This window comes from Larus michahellis, chromosome Z (genome assembly GCF_964199755.1).
Source record: "Larus michahellis chromosome Z, bLarMic1.1, whole genome shotgun sequence".
NCBI classification, from domain to species: domain Eukaryota; kingdom Metazoa; phylum Chordata; class Aves; order Charadriiformes; family Laridae; genus Larus; species Larus michahellis.
The window spans coordinates 75,053,780-75,076,593 of NC_133930.1; the positions used below are offsets into that span (position 1 = coordinate 75,053,780).

General features: G+C 38.9%; 1 protein-coding gene across 21 annotated transcripts in view; it reads left to right on the forward strand.

Moving 5' to 3' along the window:
* Positions 1-22,814, forward strand: part of ELAVL2 (ELAV like RNA binding protein 2) — a 106,251-nt gene that overhangs the window by 58,931 nt on the left and 24,506 nt on the right. For all 21 annotated transcript variants that reach the window (XM_074570257.1, XM_074570254.1, XM_074570260.1 and 18 more), the window contains one exon: positions 17,327-17,430. In XM_074570257.1, coding sequence (XP_074426358.1) covers positions 17,327-17,430 — 104 coding nt within the window. The remainder of the gene's footprint in view (positions 1-17,326; positions 17,431-22,814) is intronic.

A 22,814-nucleotide genomic window follows, 5' to 3' on the forward strand; every position in this document is an offset into this window, starting at 1 on the left:
AGTAATAATGCATAAATGTAGACTTGATTTTCAGTTTAGCATACCTGATAGGTAGGCTGGAGATGGGTATTTAGAGATCTAGCCTGGAACAGTAGTTCACATCCATAGACTTGTGTGCTGTGAAGTCCTGGTAACTGTTTTATTCCATTTAGTAGAAGGAGGCAGGTGCTCTCCACCTGAAGGTTTCTTTTTGCATCACTTCCTGCTGTTAGACTTTCTGCTTTCTAAACTGGAAGGCAAAGAGAAAGTCTATTTCAGGACACTTTTGCAGATCACTGTTATATGGGCCTGTTTTTTTTAAAATTGATCCAGCTGCCTCCCTGTGAAGCTTAAATTTTGGTTGAAAGCCTGGTCCTTTTGCACACCTCTTTCCAAAAATCTGTATTCCCATTTGGCCCTGTGACTGATAACTGTCTGTCACATTGCAGTGGGGTTTCTTTATGGTCAACTTTATAGGCTCTCAGAGTAAAGGCTTCAGGTTTTATTATGTGACCCTTAAAAAATTTTGTGGACTTTTACAATCTAGAAATAGTAGAGTGTGATAGTCATGTAGAGGAAGGGTCACATTTCTTTTTCCTTCTGTTGTGCCAACTTTAGTCTTATGGAAATAGGCCTATCTGTCTTGTTTAACTGTGCGTATTTCATCTTGCTGTCCAAGTTCTCAATACCTGGAAGTATTGTTCCATTACTGTTTTGCATATAGTGCAGATGCAAAATGCAGCACACAACTCGGAATCTGTCTAGAACTACAGTTCTAAAAAATTTCCTAGAAGGTGAACACTTCCAGAAAGTTGTGGATGCAGCTGTAGTTGGTGTGTTTGCAATTAGAGTTTGTGCAGAAATAGTTGTTAATACCAAAGTTTCTCATACACTTTATTCATTGAAGAACCATGGTAATAAATGCAAAGGATTCTGGGGTTGGTCACAGAAGAAAATAGGAAGCATGTATGGAGTTGTACGTGACATCATCAGAGTTGAGCTTAGGTTGTTAACAGCAGTAATAGTTCTAGTTAACACTGGTCATAATTCAGTGTGTGCAGTGTATACGCGTACAGTCAGTGCAATGTTAGGAGGAACTCTGTGCTGTCAGATCCTTGGTTATAGGGAACTCTGTTCCAGAGCAGAGTCTGAGGAAACACCTGGTGACAGTGCTGAACTGTAGTTTGCCCAAACAACTGCAGCTGTGAGATGGAGAAGGGTTTTTCTTTCTGTGGGGTAGGTGCTCTGTCTCAGGAGAACAGGGGTGAAATGAGGATCTCTTAGTGATAGCTCTAATGCTTTTTGTGACTTCTGCAGCAATCTTCTGGTAATCAGGGCGAAACGTACTGTGACTCCTCAGCGCAAGCAGTAAATGTGTGTTGTCTGACTGGCTCCTTGAATCCAGAACATGTGAAACTTCTTAACTTCTGCAGTTTTCTTACTTCTATCATACCAGTGCAAAACCTCCTAGCCCATGTTAGTGTCTGGCAAGAGCAGAACTGTTGGAAACCCTGTTTCTTGTCAGCGCTACTGCAAAGCTCCTGACTTATTCTGTATGTGAACTTTAAAGTTTCAGAGTGATCTCATTGTTCAGTTGAGCCTAGGCTGGCAGTTTCTTTTGCTATTGCTTTGAACAGTGTTAGCTTACTTTTCAACCTTAAATCTTTTGCTTGCCTAGACTAATTCTAGGGCATCTAAACCAACCTTAGAGGAGTGTGGGAAGAAAGTATGGTCATATACTTAGGCCTTAACCTGAGACTCTAGACTTGCTGACACCTTGAAGTATTTTATGTGGAGATGGGGTAGGAGACAAACTGGGCAAGTTGTTCTCCTTTCTTCATGTTCCAGAGAAAGCAAGAGAAGACAAATAGTATAGCATATCTGTGGAGTGGCTTAGTCTGGAAGGTAACTATTTATCTACAGTATAGAAAGATTTAAACATTCCTCAAAAAACTAAAATTTTGAGGATGGTTGGACAGTGAGTAGATGGAATTCCAGGTATTTGCTTATGTATCATAACTGCGTCATACAGGAAGGACCACATGAATGAACAGGCAGCTCTTTTCCAAAAGAGGTTTGCTATTTTTGTGAAACTCCACAGCTCTTCTTCCTTCTCAGTCTTTACTCCCAGTGTGCGTGATGTTTGCAGTCCTATACCACTCTAATCTGTCAGATGTTTCTGCAATGTTTTGAGTGCACTTGTAGTGGGAGAGTAGTTTGGCAGCTAATGGAGGAACTCACTGAAGCTGGCTGCTCTTTTGTGGTGTGCTGAGTCTGTGAGAGGCAGAGGTTCTTGCTACCTGCTGCTTCGTGGTGTGCTGAGAGAAGGAATGAGTTCTGCCAGCCTGACGATTTCTGATTTCAGCAGGGATGTGGACAAAAGGTGTTGCCAGGCAAACTGTTATCTTGCTCGCAGGATCCCTTGTGCAGAACTTAACTAAAATGTGAAATCAAGAATAAAAACCCAATGGGATTGGAGGCAAATTTATATATAGTGACTGTTTGATCTCTTCTCTGGAGCAACTTGCTTAAGATTTTTAAGCATGGATTTTTCTGGGGGTGGGTGTGCAGGGGGAGGGTTGTTCTTGGTATCAGCTTTTTAATTTTCAAGATAGGCCATGTTTTGAACTCTGCAGCTGTTAAAATGCAGTCTGATGTGGCCTAGGGACTCAGTGTGTTGTAGCACAACAAGTAATTTTGAACTTGTGTGCTTGTTTGGAAGAAAGTACAACAGCGTAGCATTTGTCTACTTAGCTCGTGGTTGGAGTACTGTCCTGTTGTCTGGACTGCAGGAATAATCCTGAAGGAGTTATGTTTTCAAACAAGCATTATGCATGGATCCGGAGCACTGTTAATGGAGGCTTGTCTTAGGCCTGTTAATATTGTATCCTAGAGTTACTTTTCTCTCATTCTGCATATCGCTATTTATGTTATTGAAAAGGATTTAGGGGCGTTAACTGTGCTTTTTCATAGTAAACTGCATAATGTATTGGACTTTGCATGTTTCCTGGAAATGAGTCATGCAAGCAGCTGGGGATGAAGGTACTTGTCTCATCTTATGTTTATCAAGATAGCACTTTATTGTCTTCGCATTTGCATCCACTTGCTTTTCACTCTTTTGCAGGTACCACAATGGTTTTGGAAGTTTATAGGCTTTGTTTTTAAAAATAAATGGTAGAAAAAAAACCCTGTTTGACTAAACCTGCATAGCCTGTTCAGGGATTCAGTTAAGTTACCTAATTAGTCAGTTCTTAATACTGACATTGTGGAAACAAGCCATTTTTTAAAAATAATTAAACAGTTTATTCATCCATATATTAACCTCAATTAATGAGGTGATGTCGATATAAAACATAAGCAAGGACTTGATGTTTTAAAAATGGAACTCTTTTTATAAAGCTAAATATGAGCAGGGACCTCTCTGAATGTAGTGAATCAGATCATCTTCATTAAATCACTCTGCTTTTCAGCAAGCACTGTGCTTTTTGATGGGAATTAATGCAATATACATTCTCTTGCACTTTTCTGCAGATAAACTAAAATTCACTCTCGTCCTTGATTGCAGTAACTTAAAAGAAGCCTGTGAAAATGTTGGGTCTTGCAAATTGGCAGTGGTCCTCTAGTAATGTGGGATATCTTGTGCGCTTTCAGCAGAGGTGGTGCTCTTTGCTTCCCTTTAGGAGTCCCCAGCCTGCCTGTTTGGCATGTCTTGTCACCGCTTGCTCTTTCATAGTTACTTGTAGGTGTATACTGCTGTTATGTCCTAGTGATTCTAGGATGGCTGTTTGAATAAATGCTAATTCTAGTGTGTGTGTGTTAAGAGACTGAGTAATGGCGTTTTTATGGGCATCTCGCTGCCTTTCAGGGTAACTGTGCTGCGAGGTTACTGTGAGGTATTTATAATAATCAAGGTGTGTTTCAGTGAAGTCTACCTCTGGATAGTAGTAGTGTTACAGACCTGCACACCCTGAAGCCCTTTCACTCCAAGGATGTCATGTGGATTGTAAGGACCTGGGTATCCCTACAGAAAGTGGGTACTTCCTCTTAGTCACGACAAGCAGAATGCTAAGTAATAAGACTTCAAGCTGCAGATGGTCCTAACTGGTTCATGGTTAGTCCATTATGTATTGAAGCAGCTGGTACATTGCAGTATAGAAACAAGACCTTAAATACAGGCAAGGAACTTTCTTTAGCTTCATATACTTATACTTGCTCTATGAACGCATTTTGTTTTCTACATTTTATTTGCTTTCATTGTGGGACACTTAAGATGGCAGTTCTTACAATGCTAATTTGCCAGGCTGACGTCATCTTTCTGTGTGCTCAACTGCAGAAAAGGATTTTTTAATGTATTTTTTTTGTCATTAGTGTGAGTAGGAATACATTGAAAGTTGTAGAAGGCAACAGAAGAAAAATGTTGTAAGCCTCTGGTTTTAGTTTCATAATACTTTAATCCACATATAAAGGGAAAATAACTGACAAATACAAATCTGATCCTGCATTTCACTTTATGATTCCATAAACTATTTTTGTAAATCAATCAACTACCAGAGTTATCAAAGGCACAGCCATGTTACCTTCAAGCTGTTCGAGACATGGTAGAACTAACTAAAACAGAAGGAGACTTGTAATCTGAATTCTTTCCTGTATTCTGAGTTTCTGGATCTGTTGAAGATAAAAGTTGCTTTTTATCTTCTGGTCTTTCTGGTGGTACCTATGGCTTTATGCAGGTTAAGCCACAGCCTAATGTTGCTGCTCAATGATTATGAAGTCTTGCATCTATAGCAAGATGCATTGATTATTCCCCCCCCCGCCCCACCTTTTTAATAACAAAAGCTTCCTTCTGGAAGAATTTTGCTGTGTTGCTGTAAGAATTACTTTGTGTAGACATGTTTCAGTTTCAAGTAATGAAAATGTGAGCCTTTCTTAGCATATCCTTTTCCTGCGTGTATTTACCAACTACAATAAGTGGCTTGTTTTCTACTATTCTGTATTGCAGGTTAGTAGTTGTTCTTGTTTGTTAATCACAGCTATTAAAACTGAAAGAAGGATATTATCCTTTGACATACTTGCAGGGACATATTTTTTGAGTTGACAGCTAACACTTAGACTAGGAAAATAAAGTAGCTTTTGGCAACAATTGTTTTTCAATCATCAGTAAAGACCAGAAGAAACCCCACGATTGAAAGCAATACTGCAAGTTAACTTTTGCAAAATGTGCCCTAGGGGGGAAAAATAGTTTTCAGACTTTTCATCACAGTATGTCTCAGGGTGTCTTTCAAAACTCTGAGATAACGTAGCAGATAGTCTGAAAGAAAAACAAAACCCCAGCAATAGTATGTGTTAATGTGAAGTTTGGGAAGAGAATTTGTTCTAAGTGTCATGCTATTTTTTTAGTTGGGTGCAACAATTAGCAAATGCTTCTAAACACCTCAGCAGTAAAGCAAAGTGCGTTATCCACCTGCTTATTATTTAATGTGACTAGGTGGTACAATAGGGCAGAATATTTAACACTGCCGGCCATATTCCTGACAAGGAACAAATTGACTGTGAAAGATAAAACTTCTCAGCTGCATAGAACATGTTACTACTAATAATGGTAAAAATTAAAAGGTAAAGCCAGCTTTCAAAAAAGTAGCCAATTCCAGAAATTCTGTCGTATGCTTTCACGTTACCATAGGAAGGAGCTTCTGCTTGTAATATGACAAGCTAGTTTGTAAGAAAGTATGGTCCCCAGGTCAGTCATCGTTATTTCAAGCAGTTCATGGTTGTCACTAGTTATTTTTGAACACAAGAGGCAAGACTATCAGTGTTCAACCACCTGTAGTGTCCATAAGCAAATGCCCTATTACTTTTGCTTGTGCAAAAGCATACACCTTCCCATGCAGTCCTTGCTTCCAACTGTGTTAATAGTGTTGAGATTTCCTATTTAGATGTGGTATGTCTGTTAGTAACCCCCAGTTAATGTCTTTTCTGGCTTACTGAACATCTTAGATCAGGTTCATGTAAATCGTAGCATCCACAATGCCCCCTGCCCTTGACTTTCTCTGCCTGCTGTGGGGAAGAACCAGAGCTGCACCCTCATTTTTGTATCCAACATCAGGATGCTTGTGTTGATGAAGTAGCAGGTGATGTTCATCACATGTGAAGAACAAGATGCAAGGCAAGAGGATGGCACTAAGTTGATAAAAGGGTAGACTTGTACCTGGCTGAGATGAAACTTCAGTTTCTTATCCTGAAAAACTCTGACTTTCAGGACAGGTCTGTTAATAGCTGTTTAATTACAGACATAATCTTCTTACTGGATGTCAGGATAAACTGTCAAGTACTTTGATCAGTGTTCGATCCTCTTCATTCAGTCTCAACTTCCATTTTTCCAGATTCAGAGCAATACCTGAGAAAATGGGTTTAGGAGAAAGAGGCATCTAAGTATCAGATACTGAAATCTAGTAACGATCATGATTTACAGGCGTATTTTTGCAAGCTGACTAGCTTGCTAGCTCAGTAGTATATTAATTATGAGTGGTCAGTAGATAGAATCCATCTACTGGAACTATGAGCAAACTGCAGTTAAATTGGAGATCGCTCGGTGGCTCATGCAGTTTCCTTCGTTTTGCTGAAGCCGATTTTAAAATGCGGTTCAAGCCTTAATGCAAACTTCAAAGGATTGTGAAACTTGAACAATAACTTACGTTAAAAGTAAATGGGAAGAAAGCAATGCTGGTGGTGTTATTTGCTTATTCCTTTATCCCCTCTTGTTAGAGATACCATAGGTATGTTGGTAGTTTTAGGAACAGTGCTGCAGTTAAGTGAACTGCATGTCTGGGTGTGTGCTTCTAGCCTTATTCAGTGTGAAAATACTACTGTGGTAATCTCAGTGGTTTGAATCAGATGTAGTTGAGAATGGTGATTTATGAAGATACAGTAACTTTTTTCTGAAAAAGAGCTGGTACCAGCTGAATGATCCTCCTGTCTTGGCACAAGAGAGTCCTCTGTGGGCTTGTCTCTCAGGAGGATCAGCCTTGCATATTGTGGAGCATTTCGATGTCTTAAATTGCAAATGCAGACTAACAAAAGGTTTGAGTGTTTCTTGCTGCTATGTCTGAACCTCTTTACCAAATTGTCATGCTCGTGAAATTGCACTAAAGGCCAGAAGTGCTGTTGATCTTACCCGTGGCCATACTGTCTTGCCTTCAGGACATCATAGGCTGTGACTACTTGCAGTTTTTAGGTTGACCTTAACATAATGCTGTGTCTTTTATACAGTGCCACTTCTGCTTTTGTGTGCTGGTCAGGGAACACATCTCTGCTTTGAAATTTTAGGAGACTTCTGAGAAATTATATGGGTTGATGAGATGAATTCAAATGAGAGCCTTTGTATATAGGCTTGTGATGTTGTCACGTGTGTTTCTTTTAACAGCATTCTTCCACCAGTATGTGCAACTTCAGGAGTGATGAAAGGTAGAATAAAGCCTTACATCAGATTCCTGTGAACTTGACTTGGTCCTGTTTATAAAGATATGAAGATGACTTGTTCTTACAATACTTTAGTAGGTCTTTACCAATTATCTTCATACACAGGGACAGAAATTTATGGCTTTAAACAAAGTTATGCTGAGTTTATTAAAAATAGCATTTGATGTAAAATGAATACTTGCATGACTGGTGGCAGAAAATGTATTAATATTCACTAGCAAAATGGACTGCTCCGTTCCAGTCAGGGACTGGCTGGCAGTCCTTCAAGGAGTAAAGCACTGAAGGCAGCATATGTAGCTTAAGTTAAAGTATAAAAAACAAAGTCCTCAGTCTGTTAGAATTCTTACTTTTTTTTTTCTGTAGGCTTACAGGCATTGAGTTTCAGCTTCTAGACGTCACTACTGAACCTCAGAAGTGTGTTCTTCTGTCATGTTTATGCAAATACTATGTAATTTTTTGGAAGATAGGCTTTTTTAGCATTTCTTCTGTGTGGTATTGTAGTTCTTGATGGCTATATTCCTTTAATTCATTATTGTGCAATATGATGACTTCTTGCACAAGTTGAAATGGCCTGAAATGTCACTATACAGAAATCAATTACTGTATTATAGAAATAACCTATTTTTTTAAATGCCTATAAATGCCTACTTATCTTAAAATTTTTTGATTGCCCTCTGTGGAAGGTAAATGCATGAATACCTATTATTTGCTATTGAGATTTTTAATTTTTCAGAGTATCATTAGCGTGGGCTTGTGGTAAATGTTTGTACTAGACCGTGAAACTAGTTTTATAATTTAGCAGTATGTATTAGTTTTCAGATGTATTATTAACCAAATGTAAGTGTTCTTCAGGGTTTTTTTTGCTTTTTATTTAATATGCATGTCAGAATCATAATCCAAAACTGAATGATAGTTTGGGGTTTTTTCTTTTAAGAATTAGCACTGACAGCACTCAATTAGTGGGGCTACTTTTCTTACACTAATGTTACCTGTTGAGGAGATCAGTAAGTGGAGAAGGGCAGGTGGAACTTAGAAACTACCTAAGCTTGCTCGTTAAAAAGAACCAGTTCGTTTCATGCCACTCATTCACTCTCACCTTACCAGAAGCTGATTATGTACTGAAAAGGTTTCGAGAGCTCAGCTGATGGTAGTATGTTTTGTCTTTAATTTTTTGTTGGTGGAAAAAGCGATTGCTTGAAACCGTTGATTTTCTATTCTGTCTGCAGACCTTACAGGAATGTTTAAGAATTACAGACAAAGGTACAGGACTAGCTGTATAGTCTGTTAATTTAATCAACCATTACTTAAGAAACGTAGCTTGCTCAGTTAGCCTTTGCCTTGGGTGTTGGATGTCTCTGACGGGGAAACGGCAGCCAAGGGCTCCCTCGTGTGGCGGGTGCGACAAGGAGTCACAGGCATCTGGCCACATGTTAAAAGGCGAGTATTCTGGTTCACAGGAGCAGGGAGAACATGTTCAAGTAACACAAGGAGTTGACCCCGGGAAGAAATGCAGTAATGAAAACTCTTCTAGTACCAAAGCTGCTGGTTTTTCAGCACCTGTTAGTCATCTGGTAATAATGCCATTGTGTACTAATGGAGCAGTGCTGAAAAAAGAAATACCAGCTGTGTGCTTAAGCAAAAATAAAGTTCTACAATGTTGGCTCTGGATTTTGTCTGGGAAGACAGGCTTCTCAATCATGCATGTAGGAAAATTATCTTCAGCATTAGCTATTTAGAGAAGAGAGTTGTGAGGACATAGATTCAGTAGACAACTGGACAGCAAGAGACTTCAAGACCGGAAGATAAGTAGGCTTGATATTGGCCAGAGATTCCTGGGGTAAGACTTAATGTTGCTGCCCAAAAAACATTCAGAGAAGACCTAGTAAATTGTCAAGATGCTTTAATTAGTCATGAAATAAAACTATCTTATTAACCAGCTGTTCTCTAATCATGATGTTATGCAGAAAACAATATGTATTCTTTTTCAGGAGTGATAAAATGTTGCAAGACTATTGAAAATGCAGCACTTGAGTTTGCTGTGCATTTGTAACATCGCAGAGACTTTTCCTTTGTGATGCAGCTCTCACAGCATTTCAGAAGTAGCTTTTGAAAGGGCTTACTTAGCATCTGTTAAGTAAAGCTAATACTTGTCTACCTTTGAAGCCTTTCTCGTAAGGTATAACAGATGGCAAATGACACTTGAGCACTTTCAGGCAAACAGGACTGCAGAGTTCGGATGACTGAACTCTCTCTTACTATGCATCCAGCCCTGTACCATTGAGAAAAAAGATGTTGAAGATGCTGCCTTTTGGCACTTTTGCCTAAAATAGTATTTATTCTTGGTTCTGAGGAGCCTACGAGCTTCAGGGAATGTTTCTCCTGAAACTGAGTTTGTAGCTCATAGGTTGAAAATGTAACAGAAGCATTTTGCAGCAATTCAGCGCTCCTATGTCTGTTATATTATCACCCTTTGGCCACTGCAGAAGGGAGCAGCCACACAGAGACATTCCTGCATATCGATCTAGTGTTGGAAGTTTTCTTATGTTACATGCTGTAGCCACACTTTTTTATTTACTTTCACCGGTTTTCCAGGTTTGAGTATAATAGTCGAAGGGAGGGGGTATCTTTAACTTGGCCTTCAAGGATGCTGTCTGATCTGAAGGCTCTTGCCCTTTTTGGAAGAGCAGCATGGAGGAATTTAGTTGTTATGTGGCGAGTATATTACAGCTATAGAAGACAAGCCACTGGCTGTGGCTGTTGTCGCTGCTTCCAAAAGTTGAAAAGGAAGGAAGTGAATGTTGGCGAGTATACTTTTTCTTGCAAGAAATATTGTCAGGTAGGCCACTTCGCAGGGAGGTTGAGAGGGGAGGCTGTAAAACATCTTAATTGCTGCCCCAGTGTCATTGGGCTAAATGGCCTGGTTCAGCTGTGTGTGTAACTCCTTAATGTTAACAGTAGACTCTTAATGCAGGTTTGCTGGAGAGAAGAAAATGGGCTTGGTGGAGGCAGATAATTTAGTTTGGAATGTCTTTCAGTTTTTCTTACCACTGTAGTGGTAATAAGTTGGAGTACCACTTGGAAATAAGTTCTGTGTTCTCCAGAGAAACAGGAAGCTTAGAAGACACAGTAAAAATTATTTGAGAAGAACAAACTCCTCAGAGGTGGCAATTACATATAGATATCTGGGGAGAGTAAAACCTTTGTCATGTTATCGTGCACTTGTCTTTAACTGGTCATTACTATGTACGGGTGCTGCCCTCAGTCCAGTTGAGGCATAAATTGCTGCCTTGGACAGGTGATCAGCACTATCAGTCTAGCCCTTGAAACTGTCTGTCAACGCACCACCAGCTTTTAGAGTGCAACACTTCATTTGCATCTAGAAAAAGAATTGTGCCTCATATTATAATCAGAATATGTGACCTCTAAATGTGTAACAAAGTAGAGAGGGGTGTGTACGCAGCTGAGAATGGCAGCAGACAAGCAAAAAACAAGTTATGTCAGCTTCCCCATTCAAATGGGGGACATGAGTTGTATTTACTATGGAAGTGGACTTGAAGTGAAACCTTTACACTAAAGCAACCCATAGGAAAATACATGACCTGTTGCTCCACACTCTTCCTTGATAATGTCCTATTAATTGTCCTATCTAGAGCAATCTCTAGTCTTATGTGACAGGTCTCACTAGCTACTCTCCCAACATTGAACTGGGGGATGCCTTGGGACACCTAGGCTGTTCCAGGCAACCGAGTATCGCATACATGAACACTTCTCCAGCAGAAGAATTTCCTAGGTATTAAGATGCATCAGTGTTCAAACAGCTTCAGTAGTTATCTTGCTTTTTCATGTCACCAACACCCTTACTTATCTCTCCATTATGAATAATTTGGGTAGCAACAGGGCAATAGGAAAAATTGCATTGTCTCTATATCTCATATTCCTCCGCAAGTTCGTAAGAGAGCTTTGCAAAAGTAAGTAATGGTGACCAAGTAAAGTGATCTGGCTTGTAATTGGTTTTGAGCATTCAATAATTAATCAATAACCCCTTTTAGTTGGTGTAAATATCTGTGCCTCATGAAAATGTACAGTACAGTATAGTGATGCATTTTTTAAACCCACAATCCTTCTGAGTTACCAAGGAAAAACTAGACTTGGCTTCCATTTTACTAAACAACCTGTTAAGTTTCTTGATCTTTTTGTCATTTCTTCATTTGTGTCACATCTCCGGTAGTCCAACCTAAGTATTCATTGATGTTTTTACTTCTAAAATAAAGTTCTTGGAACAGGACTCTACTATAATCTGTCTACCTAAAAATGTTGAAGCGGTTGGAAATAGCCAAGGAGTCCTTTCACGTAAGTTGAGTTCCAGAGTGAGATTATTCTTATTCAGAAAGTTGAATGTATTTGTTATCAGGAGAAAGATGTTGTTTTACTAACTCAACTAAAAGGGCTTTATTCTGCTTTAAGTAATATTGCTGCTACTTTTAAAAGCAGAATGTTAAGAGTGGACAACGGGCATCACTATCACATCTACTTTGTATGACCGTTTCCTCTGTGGAGATAGCATCCATTTGAGTCTTTCTCTGAATGTTGTACAGCAGAGATTTTTTTCTTTGGGCTTTTGCATGTGTGTGCAGTTTTAAATAGGCTTCACTTGTAGGAAATAAGAAGACACTTGTGAAACAACGTAGGCAAGACAGACCTGGTTTCTTTGTGTTTCTTCTCTAAGTATTGTGAATTGGAGCCTGTGTGTTTTTAAAGCAAAAAAAAAAAAGTGACATTTTTTCAAGGCACAGTAGTAAATTCAGGAGCACTGTGACCTGAAGGCTATACCTTCCTACTAGTTTATTTCCTCTCTTTCAACTTGAAACTTTTTTTTGATCTTTCGCTGACTGGTGCCTGGGAAGTCTTTCTGCTTTTCTTTTCTAAATACTGAATCAATGTGTTCTTTACTTGCTTCTTATTTAATGTTAAATCACTTTGGCTACGCTTCTCCAGTGTGCATGTGGATCTCCACTCAGTCTCTTGAGCAGTCCATTCAAACACTGATTAGAATTAAATTGTTTTAAATTACTTTTTGCCCCTCTCCTCTCAAAATCCATTCTGTTCTGTGTATTGACTGTAATGCCAGAAAGTAAATTGGCATTATCTAATAAATTACTGTTTAATTTACATCATCATCATATGCGGTGGTCAGTTGATATTTATGAAGCTCAAAAACTTGAAACATAAATGGAACAGTTTCCTCTGTTAAAGCGAGAAGCATACTGCTTTCCCATTTACATTTTCTTAGAGGTTGAACATTTATCAGTGACGCACTTAGTGGTGGATATAGCACAGATAGGTTCACAGTGATGCCTGACTGAAAGGGGGTTTTGCCACTTGTGCTTGAATTTGACTTTGTTGCAAGTGTCAGTTACATAAAACATAAAATGTAATTAATGAAGATCAACTTTGAAATCATAGCCTTTGCTTTAAGTCCTTCGCTATCTTACAGGCTTGCAAGATGCACTTCTACTGCTATGTGGTCTTTGGTTTTTATCAGATTTTGTTGAAGCAAAATTCAAGTCATACTGCTTTTCCTCAGTTACTTTGTCTTTCCTTCCAGATCACTTCATCATTTTGACTTTCCCTATTTCAGGTGAATTCTTCTTTTACCAGTCATTTAATTAACTGTTTTATTCTGCACCACACCGTCTAATTTTCGTAGTGTCCCAAGCACAAAATCTAGTAGAAGGTGTACAGAAACAGCTTTAAACAGTGCTGTGAAATAGCCACGAGAACTATTGAGAAGCTCCTCAACTGATAGTTTGAGCATGTAACTTCTGAAGTATTGCTCACTTCTGCAAATGATCAGAATATTCCCCCTAGAAGGTGGTGAATGTTTTCGTCTTACTGGCACAAGTAATAACTCACAAAACTAAGAAACTCGTAGTCTGTCCATTCTTTAGGATAACCTAAAAATAATACAGTATTAAATTTGCGAAGTTATGGAATCTGATTTATGGAGTCTGAGTTACGGAATAAATAGCTGTTGTGCGCAGATAGTCTCTTGTCTGTGTTGAGGTTGAGTGGGTCATAATTTTTAAGATCTAGGAAAGGCTAAACTGGATATTCAAAATACCTGAACACACAATAGTAGATAGAGCACCAGGACAGCTCAAGAGTTCAAGAGGTGTCAGAGGCTTTTCAGACTGTAGTGTCATTATGCACAAATTGTAAAGACAAAGCTGAGACAAGAGCCAGATCGAGCTGACCCTGTCTCAAAACAGTAAGAAACTAAGCTGCTTTTTGATATACACTTAAATCTGAGGATTATTTAACTCATGGACAGCTATAGATTTACCTTCTTTATTCCATCACCCCGTTGTGGACTGAGACACATAATCTACTTTAACTGTGTTCCTAGATTTTGAAACAAGTGTGTGTTCTGCAGGAGACTTCTATCTTGGCAAGTGGAGTTTAGTGTAGAAGAGGCACAGATGGAAGAGTCCAGAGCTGTTTTCTGTCAGTGTTTAGTTTAATCCTTGGCTTCAGGCAATACAAATTAGTCATTACAGTTATTAAATAATGAAGTTCCTCCTGTTAGATATTCTAAGTGGTAGCTGATTTGGCTTAAGTGTATCTACCTTGTACTTGGTTGGTATTGAAAGCAAAAAGTTTAGACATTGAGAAGAAGGGAAAGGCTGCACAGAGGGAGAACTTATTTGAATTATACTAGCCAGGTATCTCTAATTTTATTTGACTAAAATTCGTGTTCAGTGTGTATGCTGCCTTTTCTCCACCTGAAATCCACAATGAGATGGGGCTTCTCTCTGGCTCATACAGCCGCAGTGGTACTAGCGTAAGTCTGGACTGAAGTCCTGTACATCAGTGAAACACTTAGGAAGAACTGAGCTTCTAAGTTCTTGTAACCCATTTGGCACTTTTGCACCAAGTGAAAAAATACTACCAGCTGTCAGACATACTTCGCAATAATTGGGGTATCTGGTGGGTCGTTGAAACACCTGCTTCTACTGCATTTTGTGAAATCCTTGTCTAGATTTACAAACTCAGACATTTGTATATGAACTAGCAAACCTCTTAAACATCTTCCCTTAACACAAGCAGAAAGACTTAAAAGTGGTCCCTCAAGCATCTGATTCCAGAAATCATGTTCAACTTCCAATTATTCGTATTGCTTATTGAGAGCCAAGATTCAACTTATGTGCTTCTGTGGAGGAAGTGGTTTTTTGACTCTGAATTATCGATAATGCATAATGAACCACTAATCTTCAGTCAAAATTTCAATCTCTATGAAGTTTTACCTATTCTTAACCTTTTCAAATATATAAGGCCTTTGGACTGTCAAATCTGAACATCTTTGAATCTTAGATGATAGCCCAAATTAAACAAAACAACTCGATAAAAGAAACCATTCACAGAATCATTAAGGGCGGAAGGTACTTCTGGAGGTAATCTAGTCAACTCCCCTTCCTCAAGCAGGTTCTCCTTGAGCAGGTTGCCCAGGACCATATCCAGTCAGACTTTGAGTATCTCCAGGAATGGAGACTTCACAGCCCTCTGGGTGACCTGCTTCAGGGTTTCACCACCCTTACAGTGAAAGCTCTTATTAATTGCAAAATTGCAGAATAGACCCACAGGAATGAGTTAAAGTTTGTCCTGAATAAATTACTGGACTTCGCGCAGCTTCCTAGGCTAGTCTACTAGTACTGATCCAAGCTTAACTAATAGAATGTCTCCAGAAGAACTGATCATGGATGATATCCTTTGTTACAGCTGGATATGCACTGTGCCTGCAGTGGTCGAGATGTTTTTAATGCGGAAAAATAGATGACATGAACAGAAGGGTAGTAGGAATAATTTCGGCACATCTTTTTCTGTTCACTCTAGAATTAGTGAGTAGTGTATTGGGAATGTCTTAAATGAAATAGCTTTCTCTTTGAGATTTTAATGTCTTTTAAGGTTGTTGTTTAAATAGGTTCCTTCCTAGGACATACTTAATAATAACACTAAAAATCAGCATTTCTGTATTAGGAGATAAGAATAAAAAGCACTGCACAAAAAGAGATGTTTCTTTAAGTTGCTCTTTTTAGAAAACAGTGCTGGGAAGAGCTTCTGCAGACAGTGGGAGTGATGCAGGTGACAGGTATAGAAATTGCTCTACTGTAATCAAACTAAAAAGGAAAAAAGTGCTTCTAGAATAAGGAACTTTGCTGTATCTAGGTAAAGCTGTAAATTAATATGGAAATGCTTCTGCATATTTCCATATTGTTTGTTGCAGAAACACAGCATTGCTGAGGTTGGAGGTGCTTCTAGAGATCATGTAGTCCAACCTCCAGCTCAGAGCAGGGTTGTCTAGAGCAGGTTGCTCAGTACTTTGTCCTGTTGGGATTTGGATGTGTTACTAATAACTTTGCATATATTAACATGTTCACGGCTTCATGTAGACAATTTATTTGTGTGTGTGCTGTTTTGAGGAGGAGATTGGGAAGAATGGGGGTAGCTTTGGGTGGTGGGGGTATGGTGGTGTCCTCTAAACCTTGGTGCTATGGTAGACTACTTTCTACAAAATTATGAATGCCAGCAGTGGCGGGCTTGTTACTAAACCCTCTCTTGTCTTACTTAATCAGTTACAAACTTTGCATCAGTTGTTTGCTTTATGTACTATTTAATACATGCTGTATAGATACCATACAAGAACTTGATACAGACAGCATACGTTCTTTTATATCTTTGCTGGCAATAAATGAATTTGCCATTTGTGCTTTATGTAATATCGTTTATCCTTTTATGTGTTTGTATCTCCAAGCTAATCTTTCAAACAAGTGTTTTGTGAATTAGATATATTGGATGCTTCCCTGTGGCTTGTTGGCTGGTTTTTGGACCTTGTTGATTCTAAAAAAAGAATGGTCAAGAGGTGCGGGAGACACTTTCTGAAAAGTTTGTGCTGATGAAGGATAGTAGTATTACTAAGTGGTATCCTTTTGCTAATGTTACTTTTTTTTTTACCTGTTTGGATACTTATGCACTAAAATATTTTTAAAGGAGTATGCTAGTTAAGAATGGTATACTTCAGGTTTTGAAGTTAGCAGTAGTCATCTCTTGACAAGCTCTCAGTGTTTAATAAGAAGTGCTTAGACAAAATACACTATTAGAAATGGGCTGTGGTTCAGTGATTAAGAGCTAATTAAAAATGCTTTATGCCCATCTATCATCCGAATTACCAATGCTAAAAGAACCTGAAAATGTTGCATTTTTGGATGATATTTAGCTCATGACTGGTTACTTGTACTGGGTGTTCTGAATATAGAAACAAAATGAGCTTTTGAACTCCTTATTACTGAGGGGCTCTATTTAGTATGTGAATAACACCTGTAGAAATGTTTGGCTTCAAATTTGGCTCAAATTCTGATACTGAAATAAATTTGAAACACACTTATTTACAAGTACTGGTCCAGAATTTTACCACTATATTTTCTCTGTTCAATTAAGAAGTTCAAAAGTGAGTAGTGGATTTTTGATGTAGTCTCAACTGTGAAGCTGCTGCACTTCCTCTAGTCTCTAACAGATCGTAACAAACTACTGAACCTATTTTGCATAGCAATTTTTAAGTCTTTCATTAAACTGACTGTAGCTATTTCTGCATTGAACTTAGGGCAGTCCATGGGAACGGAGGGAGCTAGTTAAAAACCGCTAACCTTACTGGAAAAATTAGGTGTTGTGAGCCTTTGAAACTTTATCTGGGGCAGATACTGTTCTTTAATGTAAGCAAGTTTTGCTCAGTGTGTCCATATAAGTTTTAAACATGGTTAGTTACCCATTGCGTAGCACTGCAGTACTAATGATCACTCTTCTTCCTCTCTTTAATCAGGACAGAGCTTGGGTTATGGTTTTGTGAACTACGTTGAGCCCAAGGATGCCGAAAAAGCTATCAACACTCTGAATGGATTGAGACTTCAAACTAAAACCATAAAAGTATGTATTGCTAACTATGATTTTTAAAGCAAATGAAGTGTTTTGACTTCTTGTTGATCAGATGCATGATTTGTTTTCCCTTTACATGTGTAACTTAAACATTCTACTAATGTCTATAGAATAGACTAGGACTTCACTATGTAGCAGATGGTTAGTGCTTTGTAGTCTGTTTAGATTTAGATTATGATTAAGTATAGAAAATCTAGATTTTTTTGTGTACTTGATAACATTTTAGATGTGAGCTTGAATTGTTTTAACTGAGAAATTGTACGTTTCAGTTGCAGAAATGCAATATTACGTATAATCTAAACACTGCACTGTGTTTCCTTCTTACCTTGTCAAAGAAGATGGTGTAACTTATTAATACTGCCTTTTTTAGGTTGCTAGTGTCTGGTTTCTTTTACAAATTCTTAAAATGAAATGCTGAAATAATTATTTTGGTTATCTATGAATTGTGGGAGTCCTAGGGCTCTCTGGTCTCTAATGTTTTGGATTCCTGTTTTTTCTGTTTGTCTTGTAATTGTTTACTAAACTCAGTTTCTTAAATGCCTAGAAGTAGAAATCTTAGAGTTACTTTTTCTCATCTACTGTTAATCCATTATCGGAAGTGTGAGGATACTCATTGGAGCAGTTATTTGGGCTCTGAAATATTCAGAGAGAGCAGATGAAATAAATTTTATTGGGGAATGCAGACATTTGAACATTGCCTGAAGGCCATCCATGTTCCAATCAGCCTGCTCTTTCTCTTTAAACAGCAGCGTTTGCTAGCTGATCACTTGGGTAGTGACTGCCCTCTAACTAGGATCATATTTAAGCTGTAAGATAAAGCTCACCTGTAAAAAGGTTTGACCTTAAGCAATGCAGAGCCACTTCAAGATGACTGAGACAAAAACAAGATGGCAGTAGTTGTGTTCAGAATGGCCTATCTGTTCTGGATTCGTAAGATTTAATAAAGTGGATTACACTATTGAAACTTAAATACTGCTGTTAACAAACAGTGAATTGTGGCCCACAATAACAATGGATGCTTTGCTGCAGAAAGCTTCTTGCGTGCTTCTGGCAGACTTCTTGCCCACAGGCAGTCTCTCCCATTTTCTGCTTTAGGGGAAAACTGAGGAAAGTAATTTTGTGCTCTAGTTTCTTGAAAGAGTCTTTTGGGTGGAACTGGGTTTGCGTTCCAGTGGTATTGCAGGTACACTGTATCTTGGATCTTAATGTCTTGGATTGGACAAATGAAAAATGCATCTGCCCAGGGTAATAAGTTGGATTTACTTTCAGTTTTAGAAAATGGATGTCATTGAGATTTGTGCATATACCTTCACATGAAAAATATGGGATAGCCTAGTTTTATTGGATATTTTTGACTTCAAAGAAAAAAAATTAAATGTTTGTTCTATCTATACATTTTTGGGACTTCTGTAGAAACGTTCACTAGACTGATGGCTGAAAGTGTTTCCAATTGGCCTATAAAACTGGAAGTAACCTCATTGGTTTGGTGACGGACCCTCACATTGTGGCTGAGCTAAGAACACTCCCATTCAGAAGGAACTGTCCTGATTCTGATGTGAGGTGTTACAGACTGGGGCCTCTGATCCTCACTTGCCTCTGATCCACTGCTTCTGTACTAGCCCATTAGTCATTGGATATATTTCTCTAATCCCTAATAGGGTATGCCACCTACTGTTTTCTTCAAATAAAATATATTGAAAAGGTGAATTTGCAAAATGTTGGCTTAGGTTTTTCTGTATGGGTAGAGATAGTAAAACCTATTACCTGATACCTTTTTAACAGGAAGAACAACCTGTGGAATGCTTTATGAAACACTATTGAACTGTTTGCAAACTATCTTAACTGAATTTCAGATCCACACCTCCAAAGCAAGTCATAGCAGTCTTAGTCTTGTTTAACATGATGCCAGTTTGTGCCTTCTGATTTGACCTGAATATTAAAACTGTAGGGCGGCACAGTTCAATTGATGTTGAAGGCACGTCTAGATGTGTTGGATACCTGAACCCCACTCTGCTAGGCAATATACTTAAACATATTAGATGGTGCCCTCAGTGGTATAATTTGATTTATTTTCAATGTGAACACGCTTACTTGTATTGCAGGTAGCCTGTGAAGTTTGGGCTTAATTTAATTACACAACTTCATGAAAACCAGTTGTATCTTAGAATTTTCTGGCTTCTCTTCTGGAAGAAGCTGCTGCTGGGAAGGACTTTGGATCTGCTCTATTGAAGAGCCAGTGAAAATGTGGATTTCTGTGTCTGGAGTGATTTTTCTGCCTACCCACTTGTTTGTCCATGACTTCATTTGGGTTGTCCTGGAACCAAATGTGGAAAATGCAGAGGAGCAACTCAGCGTGTCAGGGTCATTGCCTTGCACATAGTGATAGGAAAATTCAGTGCATGGTTTGCTGGCTTGGCTTCTGCTTGGGAGGAGGGAAATCCTCGGTGGCTTCCCCTCCCATTGCTTCTGGGAAAATGCCTTCAAAAAAAAAAAAGATACAGGTGAATTTATTGTCAGATTATCCGAACAGGAATATCTTTCAGTGTGGTGTAAAAGACTTCAACAGTAACACGAAAGTTTAGTAAGATTCTCTGTCTAAAGAGGAGTGGGTGGTGGAGAGCTTTCTAAGATCATGAATAGGAGACAGGTTTTTACCTAGATTATTAGGGGTAGCAGGAGCACACAGGAATGGCTTTTCTCCATGGATGCTAGACGGCTTGAATGATGGGCATGGTCTTTTGTGGATTGTAGCTGCCAAGGGGACGCTGCAGATGGCAGTAATGGAGTGCTGCTTCCTCCCTTGCCAGATGAATTGGGGCTGAGGAGGTTCCTGCTGTCCTGTTCCCAGCTCTCCGGTGTGAGAGGCCTGAAGTGGCAGAGCCTCTGTGTGCGGGAGCTGGCAGATGGGTTTTATTACTGGTGATGGGTTTTATTATTTTATTTAATGCTGGTGATACATGTGTAGATGTGTATGCAAGTATGTATTGGAAAGGGGAAAGAAAGTAGTTTGTCCAGGCTAGCAGCCTAGGAGTTGTCCTTCTTTGTAAGATAGCATTGATTATCTAGTTGTATTTTACCTAGCTAGTGCCTCCTAAAAATCATATTTAGTAAGGTTTCCTCCTTTTATAAATTCTTTGGACTATTAGGGTGTTTACATGGGTAATTATCACCTGTCAGGGGAATAAAGATTTAAGAAGAAATAATTTATCTAAAGTATTAAATCTGTAGGTTTTCTTCCCACTCCTTTATAGCTTTGCATATTTAAAAAAAAAATCAGGCTTAACATGTAACATTCTGCCAACTTCCTGTTGGAATGCAGTTTGACAAATTCTTTGTCTACAAGCACAGATGGCCTACTTTGCCATCATCACCTAGTTAACTGCCCTACTGTAGAAAGCTGGTGTAATGAAAAGAGCTAGTTATGACTTCAGTTGAAGAGTGAATACTGAACTATCAGCTTTACAAATGCCTCAAGGGCAGTATGGCAAGGGAAGACTGGAAATGAGGGATGTGCCACAACTTCATTAGTGGCCTCTGAGGCACGGTGTCCTTACGCAATACAGTTTCACCTGGTGCCTTGAGCCATTACTTAGATTTACAGTAAGGTTCATTTTAATGGAATTATCCTTTAACCTAACTGCTCAAGATCTCCACCCTTATGAAGTTCTGCCGATGATAGTACTCTTGCAAACACTGTGTAGACTTAATGGAAAATAACAAAATGCTGAAAAAAGCCATGCTTGTTTGATTTCTGAGTTAGTGCAGCAGGTGAAAGATTGAGATTGTTCCTGTCTTCACCATACCTTCACTTGTAGGGGAAAACTTTGATAGTGTCAGTTTTTATAGTAATTTTTTCATTAAATAACATCCCTGGGGAGCAATGAAATATGAGTTTTGTAAAAAAGCCTATTAAAATACCAGAGGCAAGCGAGCTGTGAAGGTGAGAGAAACCCTCCTTGCCTTCCGTATTTTTTTTCTTCCAGCACTAAGGAACATTGATCTAGTGAGTAGCAAAAGAGGATCCTATTTGGAGGTTTAATTAAAGCTAGTGAGCTTTACTGGTGCTATCAATCAGCAGAGATTGAGAGAGGGGGCATGGTGCCAGACCATTTAGTGGTCTTGACAGTGTAATTAAATACCTCAGAACTGTATTCTCAAGGTAAAATTGAAGCGCTCTAGCAGATCGGAAGCAGAAGAACAATTTGTCTTGGAACAAAGGTAAAGGTGGGTTTTTTCCCTTAAATTTCTGCAGGAGTTATATAAACGGTAATTATACAGTCTTTTAGCTATGTTACAGTTAAAGCTTTGACAGCATTTCCATTTTAAACCCCCTCCCCACCCCACACATGCCTTTTCACCCCCAGGTAAAATTTGTTCTTCACTGAAATTCAAATCCCCTCAGACTTTGAATGTTACTTAACTAGGTTGAGCTGGATGCTTGTTTTTCATGTTGCTGAATAATATGGAGAGGAGGATTCACTTCTAAATGCATATTGCTGTCACTTTCTGTAAGCCACATTATGGCCACATCGTTGTTCATTAATGCCTAACCACTCTGAGGAAAATAACACCGCGTGTCAGACTGAACTACAAAATGGGCTAATCTCACCTTCCACCACCACATAGGTTGTTTTCTCTTTGGACCCCAAGTGCTGTGTTGCAGATGACTAGAGTTTCCTGCAGGAGTCTTTCCCGGCTTTCCCTGGGGCAGAGGATTCTTAGACCAAGGCAGCTCACCCTGAGGCTGCTGAGCAGGTTTGGAGCAAAAAACTTCAGTGGTGCAGTAAGATCCTTTCTGAACCTGCATAAGGGGTTTCTGACACAGAAATGCAGATGTTAGAAAGGCCAACAGGACTGTATAGAGCTGAAGGAAGACTGCAAGCATTGTTCAAAAGCCAAGCTCTAAGCAAGCGAAATAAGCCAACAAAAACAACAAAAAATTGCTTGTTGCTACTGAGATCAATGGTGCATCTTCTTGTCCTCTGCCCTCTCATGCTATACAAAGTTCTTTAAGTAGGATACGGCTTTCTACATGGGTCCAAAATGCTGCAAATGCCAGTCATGGAGATCTGTCTGTTTCTTTTTAAAATCCAAATAGTTGTCTTCTCCATAAGAATGCTTTTACTATTGTAAAATATGTCTGCATGTATTTTTGAAATTATGGAAGTCTTGAGACAAATTGACCTCTATTAAACTAGTGGCTTTCAAGTTTTTGACATCTTAAATATTGACTCTGGGTGTCTTTCATCGCTGTAGTAGTTTTCCCTGAAAGGTTGTAAGATATTCCAGTAAAGCGATAACTATAAGTGGCAATGGATAAGTGTTTTGTGCATTTCTATAAGGTGTGTCTGTGCAGTAATGCAAGAGAGACCCAA